We start from the raw sequence: 25,362 nt of genomic DNA on the forward strand, positions 1-25,362 counted from the left end.
TGTCCCAAAAGTAATGTTGAACAGGGAACTGCACAGAAAATAGTGTAGATAGACAACATACTTAATAGATTCTGCTCTTGGATAAAGCAGTGGACTGCGTTGCTCAAGCTGTTTCACGTCCTTGTGAAAGGAAGTGAACTACTGAAAGGCCTTTAAACAATCTAGAAGCTAGACAACCATTTATAACAGGACAGCAGATGCTTTTACTTACAAAATATTTTTAATTTTTCTAAAGACATTTCTAGCAAAGAGGGAAAACCCTAACAAATTATCTGCTTGAGAAGGAAAAGGTTAACAGCAAGTTTTTAGAAGCTGTCATCCCACAACCACTGAAGCATACCACAGCCTGGGACTTCACAGCATGGAAAGATGTGATACTTTTCTTTGCGCTCTAAGAAAGCCCCTCATTTTCTTTACTTCCCCTTGGCTGGCAGATAAGTCTCCTTTGTTAGCCAGCTGAGAAAGGAGACCAGTATAAGTAGTAGTCATGCTGTTCCTAGTCCAATGTGGGCAGCAGCACGTGGCCCGAATGCTTCCCTTTTCTTCTTAAACTTCCTCCACTTCTTTCAGGGTATGCTCCAGGATAGTGTCTTGTCCCTGGAACTTAAAATAGCCACGAAACAACTTCTTCTGAAGCAGCAGGGGAAACCAATAGACATCGTCTGCCCACATGTGATTGAATGGCACCTCATCCAGCTGAAACCACTGTGGACGCATTTCTGGTGGCAAAAACAGAGGTTTGCATGAAACTTTCTCTTGCTTTTTTGCTGCCTGGTCTTTGGATGTCTATCAACAGCTTCTGTCTACAGCCCAGCTGCCTTCCCTCTCAGAGGAATTTCAGCATGAATAGTTCTGCATTACTTTATGAGCAAATGCTGGCTCAGAGAAGAACGCACATCCTTCCTTCCCCTCCCCTAACCACCTACCATCGCTTTCTGTTGGTTCTCCATGAAAATCATCTGCCCGGAAAATGTGAACTTCCATGAGTTCAGAGTTGCCCACAAATTCAAATGTGATCTGACCCATCTTCTGCAAGGTGTCCACAGTCAATCCACTCTCCTCCAGAAGCTCCCTGCACAAGAAATAGACCTCTTGGCATGAAATCGAGCAGCGAGAGCACACAAAAGCAGACAATAGATTTACTCGTATATTCAAAACACTTCAGTGAACCAAAGGTGAAAGCTGCACCTGTAAAACAGAGCAGCACGCAGCTGGCAGAGCATGCAGGCATCGAAAAGCAGTGTTCTGGCTGGCACCAAACTATTAGCCTACTTCCATCACAGTGGAGCAGTGTCAGACTGTCTGCCTTATGTGTTATTTCAAGCTCCTGGAGACTGGTAAGAAAATAGTCTGTGTAGAAGGGGAGAGATTCAGGAAAACGGACTGTTTAGTGTCAGTTACTCTCCTTACCACGTGATCTTTTCTGAGATTTGTTAGAAATGGGCTAATGCTCGTAAGTATTAAGGCTGTAGCTGGATGTGGCTAAAGAACTCCAAAATATACTTTACTTAAGCAAGCAAAAAGCTTTGCCAACTTCAAGCTAAATCTTGCAGAACTGTGGTGAAGCAGGTAGGAAATATTAGGATGTCTGTACTTGCCACAAAATCAGCTGAGGCTAAATAAAACTTATTTATGTAATGCTACACATTACATAACAAAAATAATGAATGTTTTGAAACCCAGTATATCTTCAGTTAAGGTTAATAATTAAATAAGACTCAACTTCAAAATTAAATTGTAATTGTATTTTTGGAAGTAACTTTATAGTTAGATGTAATGAGATTTTTTGCCAACTTGCTTTGGCATCAATTTCACGGTTCCCATCCTTCGAAATTATATACTACCATAACGCCTTTGCTAATTTCAGTTGATCTTCCTAGGAAACTATTTATGTCTCAAATAGAAGCAGTTTTCTCAGTAACGAAGATAAAAGCCTCATTTCATAGGCTATGATAATTAAACAACAAGCAAAACACTTCTGTGGTTTTCTAAGCAATTCGATACATCTGTGAATTGCTCAGCTCCCTATATAGTAAATGGAAACATAACAAGTAATAAACTAGAAATAATGAACTAGCTAAATGCTCCCCTTGTAAGATATGACACTGAAGAGCTGTAGGCACCTAGTTGCTCAAGGGAATGTTGCGTACGCAGCGGAGTATATTGCTGCTGATACAGAAACTTTTGTTCATGGTGCAGCTTAACATTTAACTATTTTGTCTGTGCTGGGCAGACACATCACGCACGTTGCACCACTGCAAACTCAACCGAGATAGTACAAAAGGGAAGCAGGGCCTAATGCCTCAGCACCTGATACGGAGTGTGGATCTGGAGCAAGTAAGCTTTATCGGGATTCACGCGACAGCTCCAGGGGCAGCTCTCCTCCAGGAAACGTCTCCTGGGAGCGGCAGCGATGCATCAGCGTAGCTGCCAGCCGGGAAGGTGGGCTGCGTGCCTGGCTGGCCTTGACTCCGCGGACTGCTTCCCGCTCAGCTGACCTCAGCAAAAATCAGTGGTGTAGTTCTTCAGAAAACTCAAGTGATCTGCCAGGAAAGGGCTGCAGACCGGACTGCTCGACAGTCCGCAGCAGCAGATGCTGCTTGTGCTATGGCACATTGCACTGTCTGAGGTTGCGTAAACTTTTACCAACCAGTATGCATTAAAGCTCCAGTTTCCAAGTCAAAGCTTGCACAGATAAGCATGCGCACCTACCAAATCAAATGCTAAATTAATCAAATCAGTACAGTTATACCATACTCAGTGGCAATCTAAGCCTGGCAGAAGAAGGCCTCGTTTAAGACAAGACTGATCTCCCTCCACTCGAGGATAATAAATCATATGAAAAGGCCGTTGTGTGCACATCTGCGCAAAAGGCCTTTCAGTCTCCTCGGTTAGCTCACCGCAGAACCCCAGCGGTTGCACGGGCACAGCTGAGGAGACGGTCCAGGGCCAAGGCTGGAAAGTGTCTGTTGAGCGCTACGCTTCCTGCAGGTGCAGGGTAAGTTTGGGCATACATCAGAAAGCCAGGAGATGGTGAAGTGTGGCTTGGTATCAGCAAAATTCACGTAAAGAACAACGCACAGAGCTTTTAGAGTTCAACAGTGCCACTGTGATCTGCTATTTAATTTCAGTGACTAAACAGAAGAAAGTCCTGCAAGAATCCAGCGCTAGCAGCTTTAAAAATGGTACTTTCTACCTCTGGGTTGGGGAAATTCAATTCTTTTATTCGGCATTCAGACATTTAAAAGTCTCCATCCAGTCAAATAATGAATTTCTACAGCACCTTTCATAAAGCACGGCTAGGATTTCTAGTATTCAGTGACTACATTTTTAACACAGTATTAAAAATGCCGCTGCAACGTAGCATCTGTTCAATAGCTTTATAACGCAAGGCACCAGCAGTACACTGACATAAGCTGTAATCCTACGAGGCAGCCAAAATCAAACCACGTGCCTCTAGGAACAGTTCAAGAGCCTCCGCTAGCCACTAGCGGACCGAGTCTCAGCTTAGACGCGGTCTGCAAGATGCGAAGGGAAGGTACTCGGTAACTCCCAGCTACACGCGGGCTGGAAGACAGCGGGAGGTTTGCGGCTGACGGGCCACGGGCAGCCGGCTCCGGCCTCACCTGCGAGCGGCCTCCTCGATGCTCTCCCCCGGCTGCACCTTCCCCCCGAAGCCGTTCCAGAGCCCGGCTCCGAACCCGCGCTTCTTCATGCCCAGGAGGACGCGGGGCGGCTGCACCACCAGCACCAGCGTGAAGAGGCGGGACGTGAGCATGGCTCCTGCGCGGGGGCCGAGGCAGGGCGCGCTGAGGCAGGCGCCCCTTGGGCCGTCCTGGACCCGCTGATCCTTCGCCCGGTCACCCCTCCCCAAACCCTTGCCCCTCATGCCCCAACAGCCCTCCCCAAATCTTTCACCCTGCAGCATCCTCCTCCCCAACACCTGGTGCCCCCAGCACCCCCAAAGCCTCATCCCCCCCCCAATGCCCCCAGCGCCCCCAAAGCCTCACCCCCCCAATGTCCGGTGACCCCAGCACCCCCAAAGCCTCATCCCCCCCAATGCCTCCAGCACCCCCAAAGCCTCACCCCCCCCAATGCCCGGTGACCCCAGCACCCCCAAAGCCTCATCCCCCCCAATGCCCCCAGCACCCCCAAAGCCTCACCCCCCCAATGTCCAGTGACCCCAGCACCCCCAAAGCCTCATCCCCCCCAATGCCCCCAGCACCCCCAAAGCCTCACCCCCCCCCCAATGCTCGGTGACCCCAGCACCCCAAAGCCTCATACCCCCAATGCCCCCAGCACCCCCCAAAGCCTCATTCCCCCCCCGCCAATGCCCTGTGCCCCCGGCATCCCCCAAAGCCTCATTCCCCCTCCCCGATGCCCGGTGACCCCCAACATCCCCCAAAGCCTCATCCCCCCCAGTGCCCAGTGTCCCCAGCACCCCCCAAAGCCTCATCCTCCCCAATGCCCCTGGCACCCCCAAAGCCTCATCCCCCCCAATATCCCCAGCACCCCCAAAGCCTCACCCCCCCCAATGTCCGGTGACCCCAGCACCCCCAAAGCCTCATCCCCCCCAATATCCCCAGCACCCCCAAAGCCTCACCCCCCCCCAATGCTCGGTGACCCCAGCACCCCAAAGCCTCATACCCCCAATGCCCCCAGCACCCCCCAAAGCCTCATTCCCCCCCCAAAGCCCTGTGCCCCCGGCATCCCCCAAAGCCTCATTCCCCCTCCCCGATGCCCGGTGACCCCCAACACCCCCCAAAGCCTCATCCCCCCCAGTGCCCGGTGTCCCCAGCACCCCTCAAAGCCTCATCCTCCCCAATGCCCCTGGCACCCCCAAAGCCTCATTCCCCTCCCATGCCCGGTGCCCCCAACCCCCCCCCCCAAAGCCTCATTCCCCCCCCATGCCCGGTGCCCCCAACCCCCCCCCCAAAGCCTCATTCCCCCCCCATGCCCGGTGCCCCCAACCCCCCCCAAAGCCTCATTTCCCCCCCCCATGCCCGGTGCCCCCAACCCCCCCCCCCAAAGCCTCATTCCCCCCCCATGCCCGGTGCCCACAACCCCCCCCCAAAGCCTCATTCCCCCCCCCATGCCCGGTGCCCCCGGCACCCTTTCCCCAAATCCTTGCCCGGTGCCCCCCAGCGCCTGACCTCCCCCCACACGGCGAAGAGGCCGCGCACGGCCCAGGCGCGGCGGGCGGCAGCGGCGCCTCTTCCCGCGCCGCCGCCGCCGCCGCCGCCGCCGGGTCGGTGCCGCCCCCCGCGCCGCCCCCAGCTCCGCCCCGCCGAGCCTGGCCGCCATCATGGCGTGGCGCGGGCCCGGCGCCGCCGGCAGGTGCGTGGCGGCCGCGGCTGAGGAGAGCGGCGCGCTGGGGCGAGCCGGGGCGGCGGCCGGGCTGCTGCCGAGGGGCGGAGCGGGGCCTCGGGGCCCGGCGGGCTGCCGCTCAGGGAGGGAGCAGCCTCGGGGGTCTTGTTGTCCCTTCTTGACTCATCCTCACCCTTCACCTTAGAGCAGGGGCGCCCTCCCGGGCCGGCAGGGACGGGGGCGCCTGTGCGCGCTGGGGAATCCGCCGTCCCTCAGGGGCGCCTTGGTCGGGGCGCCTTAACCTGGCCGGGCCGCTGCTCTTCTCCTCAGCTCTGCCTTCGGTGTTGGTGGTTCATAAGGGCTGCTGCACATTGGGTGAACGTTGCTATAAGGCTTAAACGCGAAAGCCGGGGTGGAAACAGGGAGCTGTTAGGAAGGGGATCGTCCTTCCCCCTACCTGCTTTGTTCAGGGAATGGCGTATGAGGCCTTGATCCAGAACGAGGCTTTTTTTGTTGTAACTGGAACCGATAACTAAAGATGCTGCGAATGGCCAGGATTCCAGTGCCTGAACTGGAGGCTGCTGGAGAGCGTGGTTATAAACGGGAGCAGACGTAATCGGGGTTAGAAATAGTTCCTGCGGAGAGCTCTGAAATACACTGTGGTGATGTGCTAGTCGGTTAACTCGCCTCTCTTCCCGGGTAGCGGCCGGAGTTTGGTGAGCCTATCCCTGCGGTGCCGATGCTTCCACGCTGCGGTGGCGCTCCTGAAGAGAAAGACTGGAGCAGATCACCAGTGGCTGGAGCGGCATTTGAAGGACCCCTTTGTCAAGGCAACGAAGCAGCAGAATTACCGCTGCCGAAGTGCCTTCAAATTACTGGAGATAGATGACAAGCTTCACATCCTCCGTCCAGGACTTTCTGTGCTTGACTGTGGAGCGGCGCCTGGCGCTTGGAGTCAGGTTGCTGTAGAGAGGGTCAATGCCTTGGGTACTGGTAAGTGCACACGCGCTGGCACCTGAGATGGAGGTAACGCTCGTTTTGAAGTGTGTGGGAAAGCTCAACTGTGCTGATGGCGGAGCGGGGAAGGTACGTGGGTACAGACTGTCGCCACAGCCACTGATAGAAATTTCAAGTAGCAAAGAACTCAAGATTCCTGGCCCCAGGGTGATAGTAAAGAAGCGTAATTCTTCATATGGTCTGGAGAAATCATATCTATGAAATTAAACCCTGGGATGAGGTGCTGCTATAAGACTAGCTAAGTCTTCTGCTTAGCTGAGTTGGAGGAAGTTACTATATAAAAGGCTAATGAAAAGGCTGGGTGAGATCCCCTCTTCATCTGCCTCTGAAATTCATGTGGCCTCCAGCGGGTAACTTACTAAATTTTTGTTTCCTTTCTTGAATAACGGCAGTAACCACTACATACAGCTTATGTGATTTAGGCCACTAATATTTATAAGATAAAGTATTATCGTCTGTATTATTGTCCAGAATTTTTGGACTGCCAGCCTCGAAAAAATCGACAGAAAAAAACCAACAAAAATACCTCTTGCGTATCTGGAATAACTGCCTTTTAATGTTTTGTATGGAGTAGCCTATAGCAAACCGTCTATCCAGATATGTGCAGCAAACTCTTTATGGAAGGACAGGGAGACCGTGTTTGGCTGCTGATACGTTTTTGTGTATTGAATATCATGGAGCTCAGGTATATGCAAGTTGCTTGTAGCCCTTATATCATAAGAGCGATCAGTGTGTCATTCATTCTGACGACAACTCTTTGTTTTCTAGATCCTACTGTCCCTACTGGTTTTGTCCTTGGAATTGACCTTCTGCGTATTTCCCCACTGGACGGAGCAGTCTTCCTGTCAGAGACTGATATTACAGACCCAAGCACGCTTAGGACAATTCACAGTCTGCTTCCTGCAGAGAAGGTGGATGTTATCTTGAGTGATATGGCACCTAATGCAACAGGCATCAAAGAACTGGACCATCAAAAGTTGATCAGCTTATGTTTAGGCCTTCTGAATCTGTCGCAAAGCCTTTTAAAGCCAAAAGGAACTCTGCTCTGTAAATTCTGGGATGGACAGGACTCCCGCCTTCTTCAAGGCAGACTGAAGGAGCAGTTTCAAGACGTGAGAACTGTAAAGCCTCAGGCTAGCCGGAAGGACTCTGCTGAATCTTATTACTTGGCAAGACTGTACAAAGGGAAATGAAAGCTGAGAATTGCAGATTATCGAACTGGTGATCAGACACTGATTGGAAATCTTTACTTGGCAGGTATTTAAAAAAAAAAAAAAAAAGGCAGGCATGAAGACCTCCAACATCAACTGTCACATTGTTGAGAACAACCTGGGAGAATATACTGCAATTCTTAGGAAGTACATCATGCTTTTCAAGTACAAAAGTAAAACCAGGATGGTGCCCTGCTGAGTTTATCCACTAATTATACGAGCAGAGACATCCAATTTAGCTTCTCACCTGTGGAGAAAACTGTTGGGAATGAAGAGGAATAATCTGAAAGGCAACCTCTGGGGCTGGAGTAATGGAAATAAAAATAAAACAGTGATTACAGGTTTTTTTTTTTTTTTTAATGCGTGTGCTTGAAAATCATTGCACTACTACTGCTGTCATATTGGAGACTAACCGTAAAGGCAGTTTCCAAAATGAGAGGGGACAACAAGGGGAGTGTGAGCCAATTTATTTCTTCTCTGTCTTTCTTAAAAGCTGGTACAATTTCTTAGCACGCTTAAAAATAGATAACACTCTTGTGCATGTCAGAGTCTGCGTTGTCACATACAATCTATAATGCAGACGTTCAGAACGTATGACTCCGGCTCTGGGATATTGCAAAGCTTGGTGGCTTTGCTGCATTAGCTAAAGACACGTGTTATATTTAGAAATTGTTACTTCATTGTACTCATAAATCCAGTAAACGACAGAGGCTCATCACAGTTGAGAAAATAATTTTTCCCTATATCTTCAGTAATGCTTCATGTTTCACTAGTGATGTTTGTTAGGTAAAATGGCGAGATGTTCCTTGGATCCCAGATAGGTAAAATTACTGGTTGAATTGTAGAGTTCTATTTGCAAAAATAAACATAGCTACTATCTTATCTGGAAGTGACAGCTTTTACATTAAATAGGTCTTTTATCAAACTCTGTGAGGCATGAGTTACAGGAGGGGCTGGTAGCACTGCCTGTTTTTAAGGCTTCCAGATATTTCTCATTATAGACACCTCATTTTCAATGGCTTAAAATATATCAAATTTTAACTAGTTTGTCTGAAACTTTCAATTCTGGATCTCTCTACTTCAACAGTATGCCTGGAAGTGTTAGCCAAACAGCCTAAACTAGGAAGCTGGATGTTGATTTGCGTATGTTTGGGGGGAACAATTATGGCAGTCTGCTATTTGAAAACTTTGTTACCCTGTGATTTGGTAGCAACTACAACTGAGCAGGATGTTTCTATTAACCATGTGCTGTTTACTTTTGTTGCTCTGACTGCGGTTGCGGGAGGGGAGGATGAATTCTGACTGAACAGGAGTGTTGAAAGCCTGTCCGTGGGACAGGGTGAGAAGAGGGAGGAGAAGGGCGGCCAAAGTGGTGCTGGAAATGAGGCTGGATGCTAGAGAGGCTGTAAGGAGGGAAAGAAAGAGCAAACGGGACAAGGCCTAGAGTTTGGGGGGAGCCTGGAGGTAACAAGGACAACGTGAGGAACGCAGAAGTCTGGCGGAGCTGGCGTTGCAAACGGACAGCCGCAGGGAGGCCGAGCTTGGAAGATGCGGGCGGGAGTCCATCGTGGGAGGGCCAGCTACAACCCCTTCTCCGTGACGGTATTTCCCCTCTGAACTGGGAACGGAGCCCTGCTGCTAGACTGATTGTCTCCCTCTGCGAAACCCACGGGCAAAGCCTGTGTCTTGCTGATGTTTAGTGCCTGGAGCATCTAACCTACATAGCGCGGACTCTGGGGAAAGGATGAAAACAGAGGCCGCATGCCTCAAAGCGGGCCCCCGGGACTGCTGGCTTTTTGCTGTTACCTGCCTTTTCTTTTCCCTGTAAAATGAGGTTGATACTTAAACTTATGATCACAATAGCCCCATGGGATGAGCTTTCGCAGTTTTCTTTTAATCCCCATAGATCTCTATTTTACTGATACTTTAAAAGTGAGCGATGAGAATCTAAGAAACAGCCGGAGCAGCTCAGTTTTCTGGAGGGTTTGCTAAGGGCAGCAGCAGCTGATCAGAGCTAACGCTCCCCTTTATCTTTCCCAGGATTTTGCTTTTTTCACTCCGCAGCACCGGCACGTGCGTGGGCTTGGCGAGAGGCAGGTCCTGGCCTAAGGGCAGAGGGGACGGGGCAGCGTTTTGGGCAGCCGGGGGCAGAGCGAGCGCCGCATGTTATGGGGCAGCGGAGCCGTGCTGGGGCGCGCCGGCCGGACATTACGGTAGGCGGCGCTGCTGCGCGCACGCACTCGCAGCATTACGGCGGCCGCGGGCGCTCTTCTCGCGGGAGCTGGGCGCGAGTTCCCGTGAGATCTCGGCGGCGGGGCGAGGAGGGAGATCCAAGCGGCGGCGCGCGCCGCCGGCTGTGGCGGGTGAGTCCGGCCCGGCCCGGCCCGCGGCTCCCGCCCCGCCGCCCCTCGCGCCGTCCCCGTGTCTCCGTCCCCGTCCCTGTCCCCGTCCCCCCCGGCAGCCCCCGGGGCTCCCCGCCGGGCCGACGCCGGGGCCGGGCAGCGCGGCGCGGCCTGCCGGCCGGCCGGAGCCTGTGGTGAAGGGCGAGTTGGTCTTCCCAGTCCCCTTGTTTTCTCCGGATCCGTTTGTTTCCCGAACGGGCTCGCTGGAGCCCGGTTACCTGTTGGCACTGGTCTCTTTTGGATTTACTGGTGTCTGGTACTGAAGCCCTTACTTCGAATAAACGTTGTCGTTTGGTTTTTCCAGCTGGTCTGTTGTTAGTGTGCTTCTCCTTCCCCCCACCCCCCCACCCCCCTTTTCGTGGTGCTGTAAATTGTTAAGTGCTGCGCTGTGCTGCTCACGCACGAGCCTGGAGGTTGTCCCAGCGCTGTGTCCTGTGCAGATGTTGTGTTTTGGGGTTCCTGGTTCTGGGACTGCGTGAGGTGTAAATCCCTGCAGGCTCCTGAGGTCTCCTGAGAGCAGCTTACAGGCTTCTTTGAGCTCCACGCTTGACTTATCTTTGGCCTTCTAACAACGCTTTGAGGGGAGAATTTCAAGTCTGTGCGTGAACGAGAGCCCAAAATTTCACTTTTGAAAGTGACCTTAGAACCTGGGAAGTCTCGTCATTGAAAGTTAGGTTCCAGAGTGACTTTTGGAAACCAGGATCAGGTTCGTAGCTGTGTACAAGGTAGAGTTTGCTCTATGGGTTTAGGTCTTTTCCTACCCCCGGCCTTACAGTGTGTCGAGGAAGAGTAGCAAGGGTTCGGTTTGTTGGTGTTACGTGCTGTGGACCTCCCCTGGCACAATGTTAACTTGTACCCCAGCTTTATTCTGATCATATAGCAAGGGAGAATTCAGTCTTGCGTAACTTATGACACCTCTTGTTTGTATATTTATGGGCTGAGACTCAGGGGAAAATGTATTTAAATACAAAATGTACAATTTCAGGTGGAGAACTAAGGGGAGAGAGGTTCTCTTGCATCAGTCTCTCATCTTCAGCCTCAGTTGGATAGTGTTTTCTGGTTCACACTGATCCCAGCAGTAATCTGTGAATCTCAGCAGTCACTAACAGTTTGGGTTTTGTATGCTGTAAATAGGAAGATCTTGCCTTCAGTGTTACCCAGGGCAGTGTGTCTCTTGTTAGAAGAGCAGCCAGTAGACACTAGGTTGCTCTGAATGTTTTGCTGATAACTTTCTGTGTATTTGCAGAGCCATGGAGGACTTGGAAAACAATACTACTGTCTTCTCCACCCTGAGGTCTCTCAACAACTTCATTGCACAGCGTGTGGAGGGGGTGTCTGGGCTGGCTACGCCAGGATCATCGCAAAGCTCTTTGCAAATGCAGTACCAGCAGAGGGTGCAGGTGAGGTATCCTCCTCTTGCTGATACCTGCAGCATCACCTCACTATGAATGTAGACTCCTTTTGATTCTGTGTGATTCAAGATCGTTTGCATTAAGACCTGACCGTTCTTTCTAAAATTGCTATTTATGCATGCTCAGTAATGGAGAAGTTTGCTTTGGGTGAACATTCTTTAAGTTTTTTTTAAGTGTTAGCCTTATGTGTATTTCTGTCTTGTGAAAATTTAAGGAAAGTCCTTTGAATTTCTTCCTCACTGATTATATCAGTATACCAGCTCAGAAAATTAAATTGTAAGTTGCTTTCAGTCTGCTGCTTAACAGGTGTATTTCCAGTAAGTTATCTTGTTTACCATTTTTCACCACCCTCTTTAAAATTTCTTTGCCTTGATGCATATAGGAGACTTGCACTAGTGCCATGGCTTCGATATGCCAACGAGTTTTGCTACCTTATCCTCTTCTATTCAAATCCATTGATTGTTGTGACTTTTTCCTGTAAGCTGCCTTTCTGATTTTGTTTTGCTTTGTGTTCATAAGACATCTAGTAGGATGACATCTTGGACTCTATATTAGGGACTCTATATTAGACTCAGAAACATTTCTGCAGTCTATATCTTGATATAAGTTCTATTTAAATTCCTAAGTATACAATAAGGTGGTGGTTGTTTATTTTTTTTTTTTTTAATGTAAATCTCCTTTGCATTGAGGTTGCTGACAAAAATTTGTGTGTTTTCTGTCTGTAGTACTTCTCTGGTTACAGAGCCTTCGCTAGATATATGGTGATCGTATATTGCTTAGAAGTGAGGTGTTCTATTAATATTATAAGTGCTTTAAAATAATTTTGTACGAAGCATTCAGTCATATAGATAAAAAATATATTGTAACAGGTTGTAGAAAAACATGCTATTTTGCTCAACAATTACATTTCATGGGAAAAATGAGCTCTGCTTCTTGGTTAGTTGCTGTTACTTTTATAAAGCTTGGGGGATTTGGAATTAACCCTCTTTTAGGTAGAGAAGTGTGTTTTGTCAGATAGAGGGCCTCTAGAATTTGGATGAGAAATTCTTAGTGAGGAATTTAAAATTCACTTGTTTGTAACTAACATTAATTTGACGTGGGTTTCTGAGCATGTTGTCGAACTCTTAGCCTTAGCTTCCCAATCCGCAGCTTGTTTGGGAAGACGTAAGTGAGGTGATAGTTCCCTTGTAATTTTGTAAAATACTATGCAAGTGTCAGCTGGATAGTATGGGTTGCAGTGCTATTAATGATGTGTAATATCCCTCTTCACATATGAACTGGCCAGTTGGAAGAACAAGCTGGGCAGATCCATTCCAAATCTCAGCTCCTGCAGGTGGAACGAGAGAAGATGCAGATGGAGCTTAGCCACAAAAGAGCTCGCATTGAGCTAGAGAAGGCAGCTAATACTAATGCCAGGAACTATGAGGTAAGTACAACAGCTGCTGATGGTTTGATATCATAGGCCTCAGTCAGAACATATGTAGTACATCTATGTTAGTGTTTTAGTTTGGGTCAGGGGTGTGGTTTTGATCATGTGCTGTGCTTTGGTTTGCATTGAGCTGTGTCTCAGACTGTGTATACTAGACCTTTTCATCAAACAAAAAAAAAAAATTGTACTCCAGGAGCAAGCCTGGTGTTCTCCAACTGCCAGTGGATGTTCACTCTTCAGGGCAAGATCTGAGCTAATTTGTAGTTAATGCTCCTGAAAAATATACGGTGTGGGTGTCAAGTTTGCAGCACCAACTGTTTTGCTCTACAGTTCTATTCATAGTTGACTGCACTACTTCTTGATGTGGACAAGAGCCACATTCGCACCTTGTTTGGTTGATAAACTGATGATCTGATCACTAGGTTTCTGTTAATTTAGCACTGAAGTTGTCATGAGTAGCAATAACAAAAGAGGCTGTTGCTGGTTTCTCCCAGAAGTATTTAAACCTTTTTCTCCCAAAAGAATTTAAACTTCCGCTGGCACAATTGCAAACATTTAGTTTGTGTGACTGTAACTAATTGGGATAACAGCAATGCCAGCTATGCGCTGTCACGCAAGAGGGCCGGCATTGATAAGGCTGTGAACCCCACACAGGGACTAATAACTTTTATTGCTTTCTGGTTTTATGCCCATATATATTCGTTTAACTATGTAAATGAAATAAGCAGTAGAGCTGTGGGTTTTGTAGCATAATGAAGGTTTTATATGCAGCTGATTTTTTTTAAAGAAATCTTTAAAAAAGATAAAATACAACAAAATGTTTTTTCTTCAAAGGGTGCTGGGAGACAGATTTAGTGTATAGTTGTGAAGTAGCAGGTCAGTGACTAAATTCCTCATTCCATCTGAAGTCAGGTGATCTTGGAATTAAACCAAGAAGAGTTCAAACCAGAATCTAGCTGAGTCAGTCACAGAACCCTTGAAATACTGGTACAAAAGGGAGCAGCACTAATCCAGCACCGTGGTAATTACCCGGCTCAGATTCTGTGTTTTATGAGTCATGTGGATAAAGGTTTTAGGAACCACACATTACTTTGCATAATCCTTGCTTACTATGTAAATCTGTGTCTCGATTTGCTTTGATTAGCCAAGCAATTTACTACACATTTTTCAATAAGTGCTAATCAATTTGTGGTAGGAATACACTGACATGGTGTACGAAAGGTTGTCAGAGAGCAAAAATAGAGCAAATGTGGCTGAAAAGCCTGACCCCATACAATGTTGGTTTTGTTGTATTCATTGACAGAACTGCGTTTAAATCTGACTTCTTTTCTATTATGCAAGCTCGTACAAATTCCAGAAACTGCAAAGGGAAACTCGTCTTTTAACTCAAGTATTGAGGTCTGAGATTCTGAAAGGAAACTTACTATGCAGGGGTCAGTTTTAACTTGGAGCACCAAGTGTTTTCTTATTCGATCTGCTGTAAAGTATGTAGTAGAGTCTGTGGATCCCTGTCTGTATTCTAATATTAATGCCTCACTCAAAGAGACTCGGACTCTGTTAATTTTCTAGCTCCATTGCCCTGGGTAATTCCCTTATCACTGAGATGCTGCCAGTAAGATTTTGCACCTTGCTAGTGTGAGGGTTAAAAAGCTATGGTCTAAGTGACATTGTGTCATGGTGATGCTTCTGTGACTGCAGTAAGGAGTAGAGACAGGAGAAAGAAAAGGATCTCACTGTGTGCTACTTTCTTATGTCTCTTTGCATTTTTTTTTTTCCTTTCCAAGCGAGAGGCTGACCGTAACCAGGAACTGCTCACACGCATAAAGCAGTATCAGGAAAGGGAAATGGAAGCTGAAAATAAACTGAAAGAACAAATGGAGATGAACAAATCCTATAAAAAGAGCATGGAGACCATGAGCAAGAAGCTGCAAGAGAAGGAGAGCAAATTAGCTGAAGCTAATGAAGTAAGAAAAGAGTAATTTTCTAATGCACTCATAGCTTCAGGTGACTTTGAGGATCTTGTGCATTAAAAATGATCTTTTTTACACAAATTGAAATCACTGTGTTCATCATCTGGAGAACAATAAACCCTGATGATGTGTGTCCCTACTGTTGAAACTTAGAGCTTAAACAAGTCCAGATGCAAGTGAAGGCCAGAAGAGGTTGCTGTGTTAGTTAATAAAGAGAAGAGGTTGCTTAGACAGGTTGATGTGGAGGAGGAGAAGAGAAGTGCAAGGCAAGAGACAGGGTCTAGGTTTAGATGTCAGGCTACGTGACATTGAGTAAAGAATGGGGAAAAACGATGGAGCAAATGGTAAGCCAAGAAGAAGGTGTGAAAATGGTTAGGGAAGTAGGGGGAACTGTAGTGTGGGTGAGACCAAAATTATATACAAGTCATGTTTTCCAAAACTGTCTTAAATGCCTACATGTTCCATTGCATAATGAATGCTAAAATAATAACTTCAATTCTTCTGGATGAACAGACCACCTTGTCAACCCTCAAACTTTTCAGACACTATTATAACTAAGTTAAGCTAGTGCATTTGTAACCTCTTCTGTTTAATTTGATCTCCTGCACCAGCTATGGATCAATAGCTACTAAGTCCTTAAGCCTTCCTCCTGCTTAGGCATCACTGGAAAGGTAATGCATCTGTGTGATAAAGCAGGTAAACAGAGATAACATACCAGCTTTCAGTGATAAAAACAAGAAGGCGCTGATGGCACTTGAGAGAAACTAATCCCATGTGAAATACTTTCAGCAGTTCTGTTTCTATATTCTTTTTATTTCCATAACCATCAATACCAGGATAAGAATCCTATGTGTCTCTTTATCTAGAAAGCTTTTATACATATAAAAGCTAAACATCTCAAAACATTCTCTCTGGTATTGTCTGAGTCATGTCTGTTTGATCCAAACTTATGACTTGGTCTTTAGAGTTTAGACATTTAGAACTGAATTCAAAGGAATGCTGGTGTGTATTTTTAAGGAGGACAAGGCTTATGTTGTTTAGGTGAGGAAGACCCAGGCACTTTGAGTTTTGAAACCCAGAAAAAAACTTAGTTGGCATGGTTGTGGGATAATTTTAATCTTTAATATATATCCCTGTGTATCTAGCTTTAAGGCTTGATTGTTTGCATGCCAGTTTGAGGTCACCCACTTAATAGGTAATGGAAATGACAGTTTGGGTGGCAGATGAAAGCATCTAAAAGATTTTTGTCTTGCCTTTTGAGGTAAGTTTGCAGGTCTGAAGATTTGCAAGACTGCGAGGTTATTTATGGGTTCAGTGTTGTGCTCTTCGGATGGGATTTGATAGGAGCGCATCGCTGTCCATAATGTCCAGCTTGTAGACTCACTGGCTCATGTATTTATTCTTTCTTTTTGCTAATTCAGACGATCACTGTATTAAAAGGGAAAATATCTGAGCTGCAATGGAATATAATGAATCAAGAGATGCAGATGACAAGCCAAGACTCTCAGAAGCAGGAGCTGATGGAACAGCTGGAAGTTCAACACAAGTAAGCAGGGGATGAACGACTGACTGCGGGGGGAGAAAAAAGGCGAACAAAACTTCAATCTTCTGCAGCTGCTGTCACTCAAAACTTCTAGCAGCGTTTGATTTTTTTGCTCTTCAAAGGGGTTCTTTGATCTGGATGTGCAGGTTATAACTGTTATTTGAAACTAGCTCTGAGGAGCAATTTAATTTTACCTTGAGAGGAGGTGGGGGGAAAAAAACCTTAAGCTTAAAATCTCTCAAGGATGTCTTGTGCTCGTGCTGGGAGTGAACGGAAGGCAGGTGGGTGGGAAAGGCTAATCTGAATTTTATAGACTGAACATTACAAAAGTATCAATCCATAAATCATAGTTGAGGGGTAGTTGAAATACACAATGACTGTATTCTTCCTTGCTTACTATAGTCAGTTCTTCAATTTTGAACACACTGTTTTTCTGGTTTAAGTTAAGTTAATGTATTGTGAGTGTATGTTTGTTGGTTTCAGAGTGAAGGTGGCTTGTTTTTTTGAGTGTTTCTCAAGATGCATCCTCTTAATAAAAATAGAGGTTTCTGTCTGTGAACTAGAGGAAGGTGGTATGAGTGTGAAACTGAGTCTAGGGCAATCTTCTGTAACAGTCCAACATACCTTGTTAGCAGGGTTTGAAAATGTTTGTGCCGTATACTTCTGCATGTGGCTTGTTCCTAGTGCGTGCTTCCTGTGTGCTCAATGTCTCTTGTGTCTAAACATCTAATAGAAAATGGCAAGAAGCTAGTCAGCAAATCCAGACACTGCAAGCAAGCCAATCCCTGCTGGCAGAATATGAACAGAAGATTAAGGTAAGTAACTCTGGGACCTGTACAGAGTTTTAGTTTTTAATCTTCTATTCCTGTAACAGTCTTTTTTAAACACTTCTGCTCTTCTTTGGAAGAGATTAATTAGTCATGTAAGAATCAGATCTTGTGGCCGGGGAGATCTGAAGTTGGCTGAAATCAATTGGATGGACAAGGCTACCCATAATTAGCCTTTGTATGACACTCCTCATCTTTGTTGTCTTGATAGACTGGAAATAATCTACCTATGCTTTCTCTGTAGAGAACTGATTTATATCCTTATGCAGTACTCTGGATGAATGCTCTGTTTGATCTTGTGCCAGAGCCCAATGCATTAATATTCTAGAGCAATCTTTTTTTAAATAGTGGAGGACGAACCCAGTAGCTACAGTTATGTTTCTACTTCTTGGAAAATACTTCCTCTGGAGTTGTGGTTAGCTCTTTGTAAAGTGCAATTACTTGCAAAGCTTTCAAAAACACTGACTTAAATGTGCGTATAGAAGTGCTTTCTGTCGTTTCAAATGAACATGCAGGCTGGTGGAAGTGAGTCTTTTCCTTTTGCTTCTTATCTTTTTGGGAGAGAGACATGTAGAGAGTTACTTTGCTTTGAGCAGATAATGATTGTGGCATTGCCTCTGCCATAAAGTAAAGCTACGCTGAAAGGCAGCTTCACTGCATTCCTGTAGTCAGAGCCAGGGGAAGGAAAAGTGGGGAAACAGGACTATTGCGATAGTCGGACTGCAGTGGCGTTCTAAAGAATTTTCATTACCTTTTTGGAAAAAAGCAATGTTTACCCTAATGCTAAAAGGCGTGATTGTCTGTCTTCTCATTACTAATTCTTTAAGGCCATGCGAGTGCCCTTTCTCACAGTTTATGTACAGTTTATTGATGGAGGGACAGGGGACAGGAAGATCAGGGATTTTATTTAGTTGATAGAAGACGACCGTTCTAATGGTTAGCAGAGATTCTTCTTCTCTCCCACCACCCTCGAGAAACTAACGGTAAGTATAAGAGTGTAGAGAAGAGACCTGTTCAACTGTTACGAGTGTAGCAAGTCCTGCTTTGAATGATGGATTGGACCAGATGACCTCCTGAGGTCCCTTCCAACTTCGTTTGAGTCATTGATTCTGTCTAGTTAAGAGTACAACAGAGAGGTAGTTGTTATTAGTTCTGAGTTAATCTCTTGTCATGTCTTGTTTTCCAGGATCTGGAACAGAAGCTTTCCCAGCAGGAACATGATGCTTTAATTGTCAAGAACATGAAGGCAGAGCTGGCCCGCTTCCCAAAAATGGAGCGAGAATTGCGCCAGCTCAGGGAGGAAAATGCCTATTTCAGGTAAAAGGATTCAGTTGTTGAGAGGACTGTCTTCTGCTCTTTTGTACCTTCTACAATTGCACTATAAGGACTTTCAAATCCCTGCATCTAACTTATATGGTTTGTAGTGTGGCATATGATGCTGCACCTCCACATGGGAAACTTTAGAAATAAGTTTAAATATCTTATGCAAATACTGCATCTCAATTAAGCAGTGTTATGATGTTACTAGATGATGGGATTTGAGAAGATCTGCGTCATCTTCCCGATCACAGTGAGAGCTTCACAGAATGAGTACTGATGACTTTGAAGGGTGATACCTACTTATTAGAAAAGATTCACTGTTAAAAGATAGTCATGAACTCTTTCTAGACAAGTTTGTGAAAGAAATCCCCATAGAGAGGAGAGACAGCTGAACATTTCTGTAATAATGGTTATTGCTTAGTTATTGTTACCACTACTTTAAAGCTCTGTTGTACTGGTGTAATGTTTGAATGTTTGCAAAGCCTTTTGTTTAAATTTATAAAGCACTCTGTATAGACCCCTGTAGAGCAGACTTTCTGGGTTTCTGAAGTGACAATTTGAAACATTCAGTTCCTATGTAATGCCAAATAGTTTGGTTAAAGACTTTTTTTAAGAATAGGGAACTTAATTTCCATCTTTAGGTGCATCTTAAAAACAAAACAAAAAGCCCCTAAATTATATGAGTGTCTGATCTTGCCAGCTGTTTTTTACTCTAAAGTTAAATAATGTCTTGACTTTGTTCTTGTGGATGTTTCATTATCATTTTCGCTTGTTTATCTTGGAATTTTTTCTCACTCATTTTTATGCTCTCAACAGAGGTCAGCTTTATTTCACCCTTGCACACCTCTGTTGAAGTAGATTAGAAGCGGTCTCCATACTTGCTCAGTCACCACAGAGTACAAAAACCCCTGAGTGTCTACCGCTTGCTGTGTTCCAGCTCTGCATTCAGACTAACTGAAATTGGACTTGGGAGTCTTGCTACCTGTCATACTGTTCTGCCAGTCAGTAAAGCAGATACAAAACTTCAGTTTGTTTGGACGTAATTAGAACAGCACTTACAGTGGAAAAATGGAATTCAGTACAGCTGCATTTTTTTGTAGCAGTGGTTTTGCAGTGAGTGTTATAGAAGTGAGTGAGCTGAACGTTGTATTGTCTATCCAATGTTTTATGCTTCCTTAGTAATTTTGTGTGTATCTGAAAGTTTGGTTTGTGTGGGGGAATTGAATTGCATGGTTACTTAATGGATGTCTTGCTTTTCACTCTAGGGAAATGAAAGAAAACAATGGATTGCTTAAAGAGGAGGTGGAAGGTCTGCAAAGGAAGCTGGAACGCTATGAGAAACTCCAAGCACAGCTGGTGACCCTGGAATTGGAGAATGAGGTGAGAAGCTAGGAACGCTGGTGGATGAGTAAACAGAGGTTTTCTTTGTTGCTTGTTCTATCTTTTAGCCTGTTTCTCTATTGTGTTACTTAAGCTATGTACTGTAATTAAGGGGTTTGAACCAGGCATTTCCTAAACTTCCGAAGCGTCAACATGAGGGGAGTTATGGCAATGGAGGATAAAAATGCAAAAGGATATCTGCTGTTCAGTAGAACTGAAATTTTCTATAACGAACAGTCCCATCACGGTGTCTTCTTTTGCCTTGCTGTCTCTTTCACCTCGCTTCTGCGAGACATGCATTTTTTGACATTTTAGCTCTTCCCAGACAGGGTGTTGCTGAACAGGCATATGGTAAGAACTTAAGATATGTATTTGGATTGTTGCTCAAGCTAGCAGGTCAGAATGTAGTCTTTAATGAATGTAATTGTCTTGCTTCCATCCCACCCTGTAGCAAGCATGCACTGGGTTGTCAAGAAATTAACCTAAATGCATAAGCTTGATCATTTGTAGATCTGTAATGATGGCTGATTAGTTTTGGATAATCTGATCTGGTGTTGACTGAAACTAAAGAAGCTGTAGGAAGAACTGGAAGAGGGCAAGCAGGCACTCGAGCTGCTATAGAACTTATGTTGGAAATGCAAGCATCCTCCTCTGCTCCTCCCACTCCTCGACCAAAAGTCTAGTCTACCAAGGTCTAGTACAGTGGTGGGAGCTCATAGGGTTGGATATACATAGCAATGAAGCGGGTTCCATATGTCACGGAACTATAGTGACTGGGAAAATAACTGTTTGTGAGAGCTGGAGAATGACAGCATAGAAGTGCTAGATAAGAAGATAATGAAATTCACAGGAGAGAAAGGAAAGACACTTAAGTTTGAATGGAGAATAAAACAGTGCAGGAAAGGAGCTCTTAGAACAGTACTTTAACTCTTCTTTTGATCTCCACTTTAGAAACTTCTGGGAAAATTAAAAAGCTGGGAGAAACTGGACCAGAGCACTGGCTTAAATATCAGGTATGTGCTCAGAGTTGAGGAGTTAAAACTCTTACACCACTGTCTTTTCCTCTTAGTCATCCTGATGCCTGAAGCTTGTTGATCAGGCTGCTCTTGCTATCTGGTCTGCCTGTGGAAGCTCTTCCAGTACTTTTTATTGTAAATGAAAAGAAGTGTAAGATACATACTATCATAAAGTATCTTTGGGAACTGACAAATGTTTTTCACTAAGTCAGCTTGACCGATGTCTCTGAGGGCTGAGTTGTTTTGAATTCTTTGAAATTCTTGCATATAGTTACATTCATGATTAGGTAGGGATTCTGCTAGTATAATCAGTCAACGTTGAGGATTTTAGGGTGTGTCCAGAGTAAAGGATGTACTTGTAATAACTTATTGTAAGTGCAATTTCTTTGAAATCTGGTATTGAAATAAATTGTCAAATCATGTTGTTGTGACTTTTCTCCTCCAAAGCAGTTGGCTGAGTTAACAACTGGTCTTTATCTAATGGTAGAAATGAAATAAACTTCTCGGTTCCTGATAAAGGGTGGGGGGAGGTATAAAACCAGCTAGTCTCTTTGTGCACTGCTACTTAACAACTCTTTCTGACATCTGAAGCATTCAACTAGATATTTTTTAAGGTCTCTGGTGTGTATGTGGTGTAATGAAGGGCTGGAAATGGTGTATCTCCTCCTGATCATTTTTGTTCTTCCGCGGAAGGTTCTGTGTAGGTAGGATGCTTTTAAGTGTCACACACTTCAGCACTGTTTTATTTTCTCCAAATATTTACACTGTGTTTATGCTAGAAGGAGAGATGCTTCACTGTGAAGAGCTGCCTTGCTATGAACATCATTGCACAGATCACCTTTAATATTGGATCAAGGCCTGAGCTGCAACATGAATTGCAGAACCTCATTTTTCCAGTTGTTTCTTTCTTCCTTTGACTTGTGCCCAACAACAGAAAAGGAGTTATGTCTGCACACTGCGGGGATTATCTGGAGACGGGAGTGTTTGGATATGTGTTTCTGGTTTGGGCATGTTGCTGCTTCGTGTACAGCACGTTTACATTCAGTGGGGAAAGCTCCTTAATTTTCTCAGTGTTTTCTGTTTAATAAGGACAATAAACTTATTTCTAGAGGCATGCAAGTAGATAGCATGCTTGAGACTATTCCTTCTGCTCAGGATACGTGCATTTAGATGAACTTAGAGTTGTGCTAAATCTATGGGCAGGGAATGGACAGAAATAGTAGGAATCCTTTTCACAAAACTTATTCCATCAGACAGTGGAGTAAAAGCTTTTTACTTACCTCAAACTGTTAAAAAGTTTAATGAGATAATTTCACAGTGGGAGAGAATTGGAGAGAAATGGAACCAAGTGACTCTGCCTGTTGAAATCTAGTAACTCCTTCATTTAAAATCAGAATGTTTGCTGTAAAGTGTTAGATTTTTTGATCGGACCATATTGTTTAATGCTGTTAATGGTGCCTTCTCATACATGTGATCCCTCTCTCCCTCCTCCTCCTTTTTTTTCTTTCTTTTTTTTTTTTTTTTTTTTTTTTTGCTTAGACTTCTTACAGCATGTTCATTTATTTTTAGTCAGGAATATGAAGAAGATGAATATAAAGAGAGATCATTGTCCCAGTCAGATTCTTGGAGCATGCCATTGGTGGCAGTTTTAAGAGAGTAAATTACCCATCTCAGAGTAGAAGAAAATAGGAACAAATTGGATGGTTGTCCCAAAGAGTCAGAGCAGCGTGCTGTTTGCTAGTAACTAGATGAGCAAGGAAAAAGGGAATGCATTATGACTTTTCATCTTTTCTTTTTACTTTCTTCACTGGTGCACAGAACGTAGGGGAAAAGCCTACACACTGTGGATTTTTAAGAGAGGATGGCTTTCCGTTTCCTCCAGCACTTCCACAGGACGGCTTCTGTCTGTTCTCAATGATTCTGTTCACTGATTGCCTGGTCCCAGCAGACTTTTTGTCAGGTTGGCTCATGCTCAGGCTTTTGAGTGTAATTTTATGTAAAAACCCTTGGAAAGGAGGGTGCAGCTTTTAGGAATGTTAATCTTAATGTTTTAGTACTGAACTCTTTTTGGAAACTTAGAAAGAGCTAAGTGTTTTATAATGCTGCACCTTGGGGGGTTTTCTGATGCAGTTGGCTCTAGGTTTTATCTTGGATGTAATTTTGTTGTGTAGGAGCTCTTGTAGTATGTTTTGGAGCTATTTGTATCTGTTATTATTAGGCTGCTAGGGATTTTTGTTTGTCATCTGTCATTTTGACTTGATAGTCCCTGCTGTAGGATTTGGTTTCAACTGCAGAAGGGGAGAAAACGCACAAAACTTTTGAAATTCTCGTTTTGTGAGTGGAAAAGTCTTACACTTACTCTGAGAAGGATATTCTTGTGTGGCTATTGTAGGGCTTTTTAATAAGAAAGAGTTATTTTGATGAAACAAGTTTCTTGTACTCTCTTTGCGGGACACTGATGTAGTTTGTATTTCTACAAAATACGATATTTGCGTAAATGAGTTCTTGACCATCTTCCGTCAAGAACCAGAGCAACCTTGACAGGCTTGGCTTTTTCCTCAGAGTTGCACTGTTAGTTCAGGAATAGTTTCCAGGTAGCTTCTTGCCTGCCGTTTGCAACGTATATTTTAACAGAAAAATGTTTCTGAAAGGTTGTGGGATGTCTGGCTGTGTGGCAAGAGGCAGATAGTTCCTGTTGATGGCAATGTGCAGAACCATCCACGAGATGGCACCCTTTCTCCTGCTGCCAGAGAAAAATGGTTTCAGCTCTAGTCCGGCAGGCTCAGCCTCCTGTAAAAACCGTCAGCTGAGCATCTTAAGAGTCAGCTAGTCTAATGAATATTGTTCACTGTTGCTGTCAAATCTTTTAAGACCTGTTTAATGCTGCAAACATGCAATCGTTGTGTCTCCTTGTCCAGTAGGGTTTTTTTCTACTTATGGTAGTAACTCAGTGTGAAGAAGATTTGCATAATTCTCTAATGATATAGAATACACTGTTTTTCTCCTTAAACTCTTTAAACTTTATATTTCCATCCCCTGGTTTTCAATCATTCTCTTTTATAAGGAGTTGTTCAAAGCCTGTTTCTTCTCTCCCCAACCCGAGTCCTACGATTGCATCCTTGAGAGCAGCACTGTTATTGATCTGATTTTCTTCCCCTTCTGCAGCATGTAGAAGATAACAACCTCTACTTTGTATTTGGGTGTTCCATGAGCTCTTCATCTAAAAAAAGCCTTTTTTGTTGCTTCTTTTCTGTGGCTAATGTTGCCTTTATCGTCATATGAGTCAGCCAGGTGGTGGTACTCTCCCTAAACACGTATATCCTGGAGTGCTGGATGTTGCAAAAAGATATGCCTCAGATATATTTTAAAGATCAGGCAGGTTTTAAGTCAAATACTAATAGTCACTGAGAGCAACTGGCAGGAGTTAATGCTAAATTTTCTTCGTATTTGTCTGTAGTGGCAGAAGATTGCAAGTTTTAAAAGGTTGAAGTTACGTTGAAAAGTTATGCACATTTCTGAAGACTGACTGAGGTGGGTCACAAGCAGCAGAGCTTCAGAGGGGTTTCAGTCCCAGAGTATTTTTTTGAAGAGAAAATAGATAGTAAAGTTCTATATGATGTGGTGGTTTTTTGTTTTTGTGTGTGTGTGGGTTTTTTTTTTTTTTTAATTAAAAGTACAGACTTTCAGAATTTTTCATGTTTTCGCCTGCTGGGCTCAAAGATCTGTGTGTATGTACAGCAGAATTCCTTTGTAGCGCTGAAGGATTTAGATGTTAGAGTGTAATTGTGGATAGGAAGAGGATCAAATATATTGATAATGACCTTCTCTTTCAGTAGTCTCAGAGATATAGCCTTATAGGTCTTACCTTTTTTTTGGGCACCATTTTCTGTTGCAAATAATACTCCTGGCTGAGGGGTGTGGGTGTGGAAGATGAGGATAAAGGATTTTTTCGCATTACTCTTCAGAATCTTTTCTTTTTTCCCTGCCCAAGCAAGGAAGAGATCAGCAGCCCTTTTCTGAAGGGTCGTGGGATACAGTGAGGAAGTTGGAGGTGAGGCTGACATGTCAGAAGACGAAGCAGTTGTGCTCAGACTCTTCTGTGCTACTCAGCAGCTCCAGTCATGGTCTGAGCTTTCTTGAGCACCATCTAATACTGCTAATACTTGAGCTCCAGTTATATTGGAAGGCAGGTCTTAGTCCTCTGATGCTTACAGTATAAGGCATCCTTCTCCTAGGTTTAATGAAACATGGATCTGGAGACTACCTGTAGTTGCCCTTCAGTTTGTAAGGGTAAATTTACTTATCTTCAGTGATAGTATCACATTAAACTGGTAGAGTTGTTCTGTGTGCTCGCTGTCCAGGCCTGTAAAGAGAAGTGCAGATTTGACAGGAATTCAGGCCAACGCTTGAGGACCATTTTCACTTAGTGGAGCCTGCCAGCTGCAGGCAGCAGACACTGATCTGCTGACCTGTCGCCTAGAGCCAAAGAAGTGAACCTGTTAGTGCTGACCTGGTTTTCTTTCTGAAA

General features: G+C 44.8%; 3 protein-coding genes across 6 annotated transcripts in view; 2 read left to right on the forward strand and 1 right to left on the reverse strand.

Moving 5' to 3' along the window:
• Positions 1–198: 198 nt before the first annotated feature.
• NUDT1 (nudix hydrolase 1) lies at positions 199–5,275 on the reverse strand. 2 transcript variants are annotated; one of them, XM_068909130.1, is made up of 4 exons: positions 5,154–5,275; positions 3,627–3,783; positions 927–1,072; positions 199–719 (listed from the first exon to the last, which is right to left on the reverse strand). In XM_068909130.1, exons 2-4 carry the CDS (start codon positions 3,776–3,778, stop codon positions 547–549), a joined length of 471 nt encoding a protein of 156 aa, XP_068765231.1. In that variant the 5' UTR covers positions 3,779–3,783; positions 5,154–5,275; the 3' UTR covers positions 199–546. The 2 variants fall into 2 exon arrangements, with proteins under 2 accessions (XP_068765231.1, XP_068765232.1); XM_068909131.1 differs by having other exon boundaries at positions 3,627–3,736; positions 5,154–5,256.
• Positions 5,267–8,702, forward strand: MRM2 (mitochondrial rRNA methyltransferase 2). Its single transcript, XM_068909128.1, has 3 exons — positions 5,267–5,337; positions 6,011–6,300; positions 7,093–8,702. The coding sequence occupies exons 1-3, from the start codon at positions 5,306–5,308 to the stop codon at positions 7,515–7,517; spliced, it is 747 nt and encodes a 248-aa protein (XP_068765229.1). The 5' UTR covers positions 5,267–5,305; the 3' UTR covers positions 7,518–8,702.
• A 1,098-nt stretch (positions 8,703–9,800) lies between these two features.
• Positions 9,801–25,362, forward strand: part of MAD1L1 (mitotic arrest deficient 1 like 1) — a 373,922-nt gene continuing 358,360 nt past the window's right edge. For 2 of the 3 annotated variants that reach the window (XR_011134664.1, XM_068908329.1), the window contains exons 1-9: positions 9,801–9,898; positions 11,184–11,337; positions 12,635–12,775; positions 14,563–14,742; positions 16,170–16,294; positions 17,025–17,106; positions 18,305–18,435; positions 19,704–19,818; positions 20,770–20,831. Coding sequence is in view for 2 of the 3 variants with exons in the window: in XM_068908329.1 (XP_068764430.1) it covers positions 11,188–11,337; positions 12,635–12,775; positions 14,563–14,742; positions 16,170–16,294; positions 17,025–17,106; positions 18,305–18,435; positions 19,704–19,818; positions 20,770–20,831 (986 nt within the window). In the remaining variant the exon portion in view is untranslated. Of the gene's footprint in view, positions 9,899–10,065; positions 10,194–11,183; positions 11,338–12,634; positions 12,776–14,562; positions 14,743–16,169; positions 16,295–17,024; positions 17,107–18,304; positions 18,436–19,703; positions 19,819–20,769; positions 20,832–25,362 lie in introns of those variants that run through there. The other variant, XM_068908330.1, reaches the window with a different exon arrangement.

Source organism: Struthio camelus, chromosome 15 (assembly GCF_040807025.1).
Source record: "Struthio camelus isolate bStrCam1 chromosome 15, bStrCam1.hap1, whole genome shotgun sequence".
In the NCBI taxonomy this organism is placed as follows: Eukaryota; Metazoa; Chordata; class Aves; order Struthioniformes; family Struthionidae; genus Struthio; species Struthio camelus.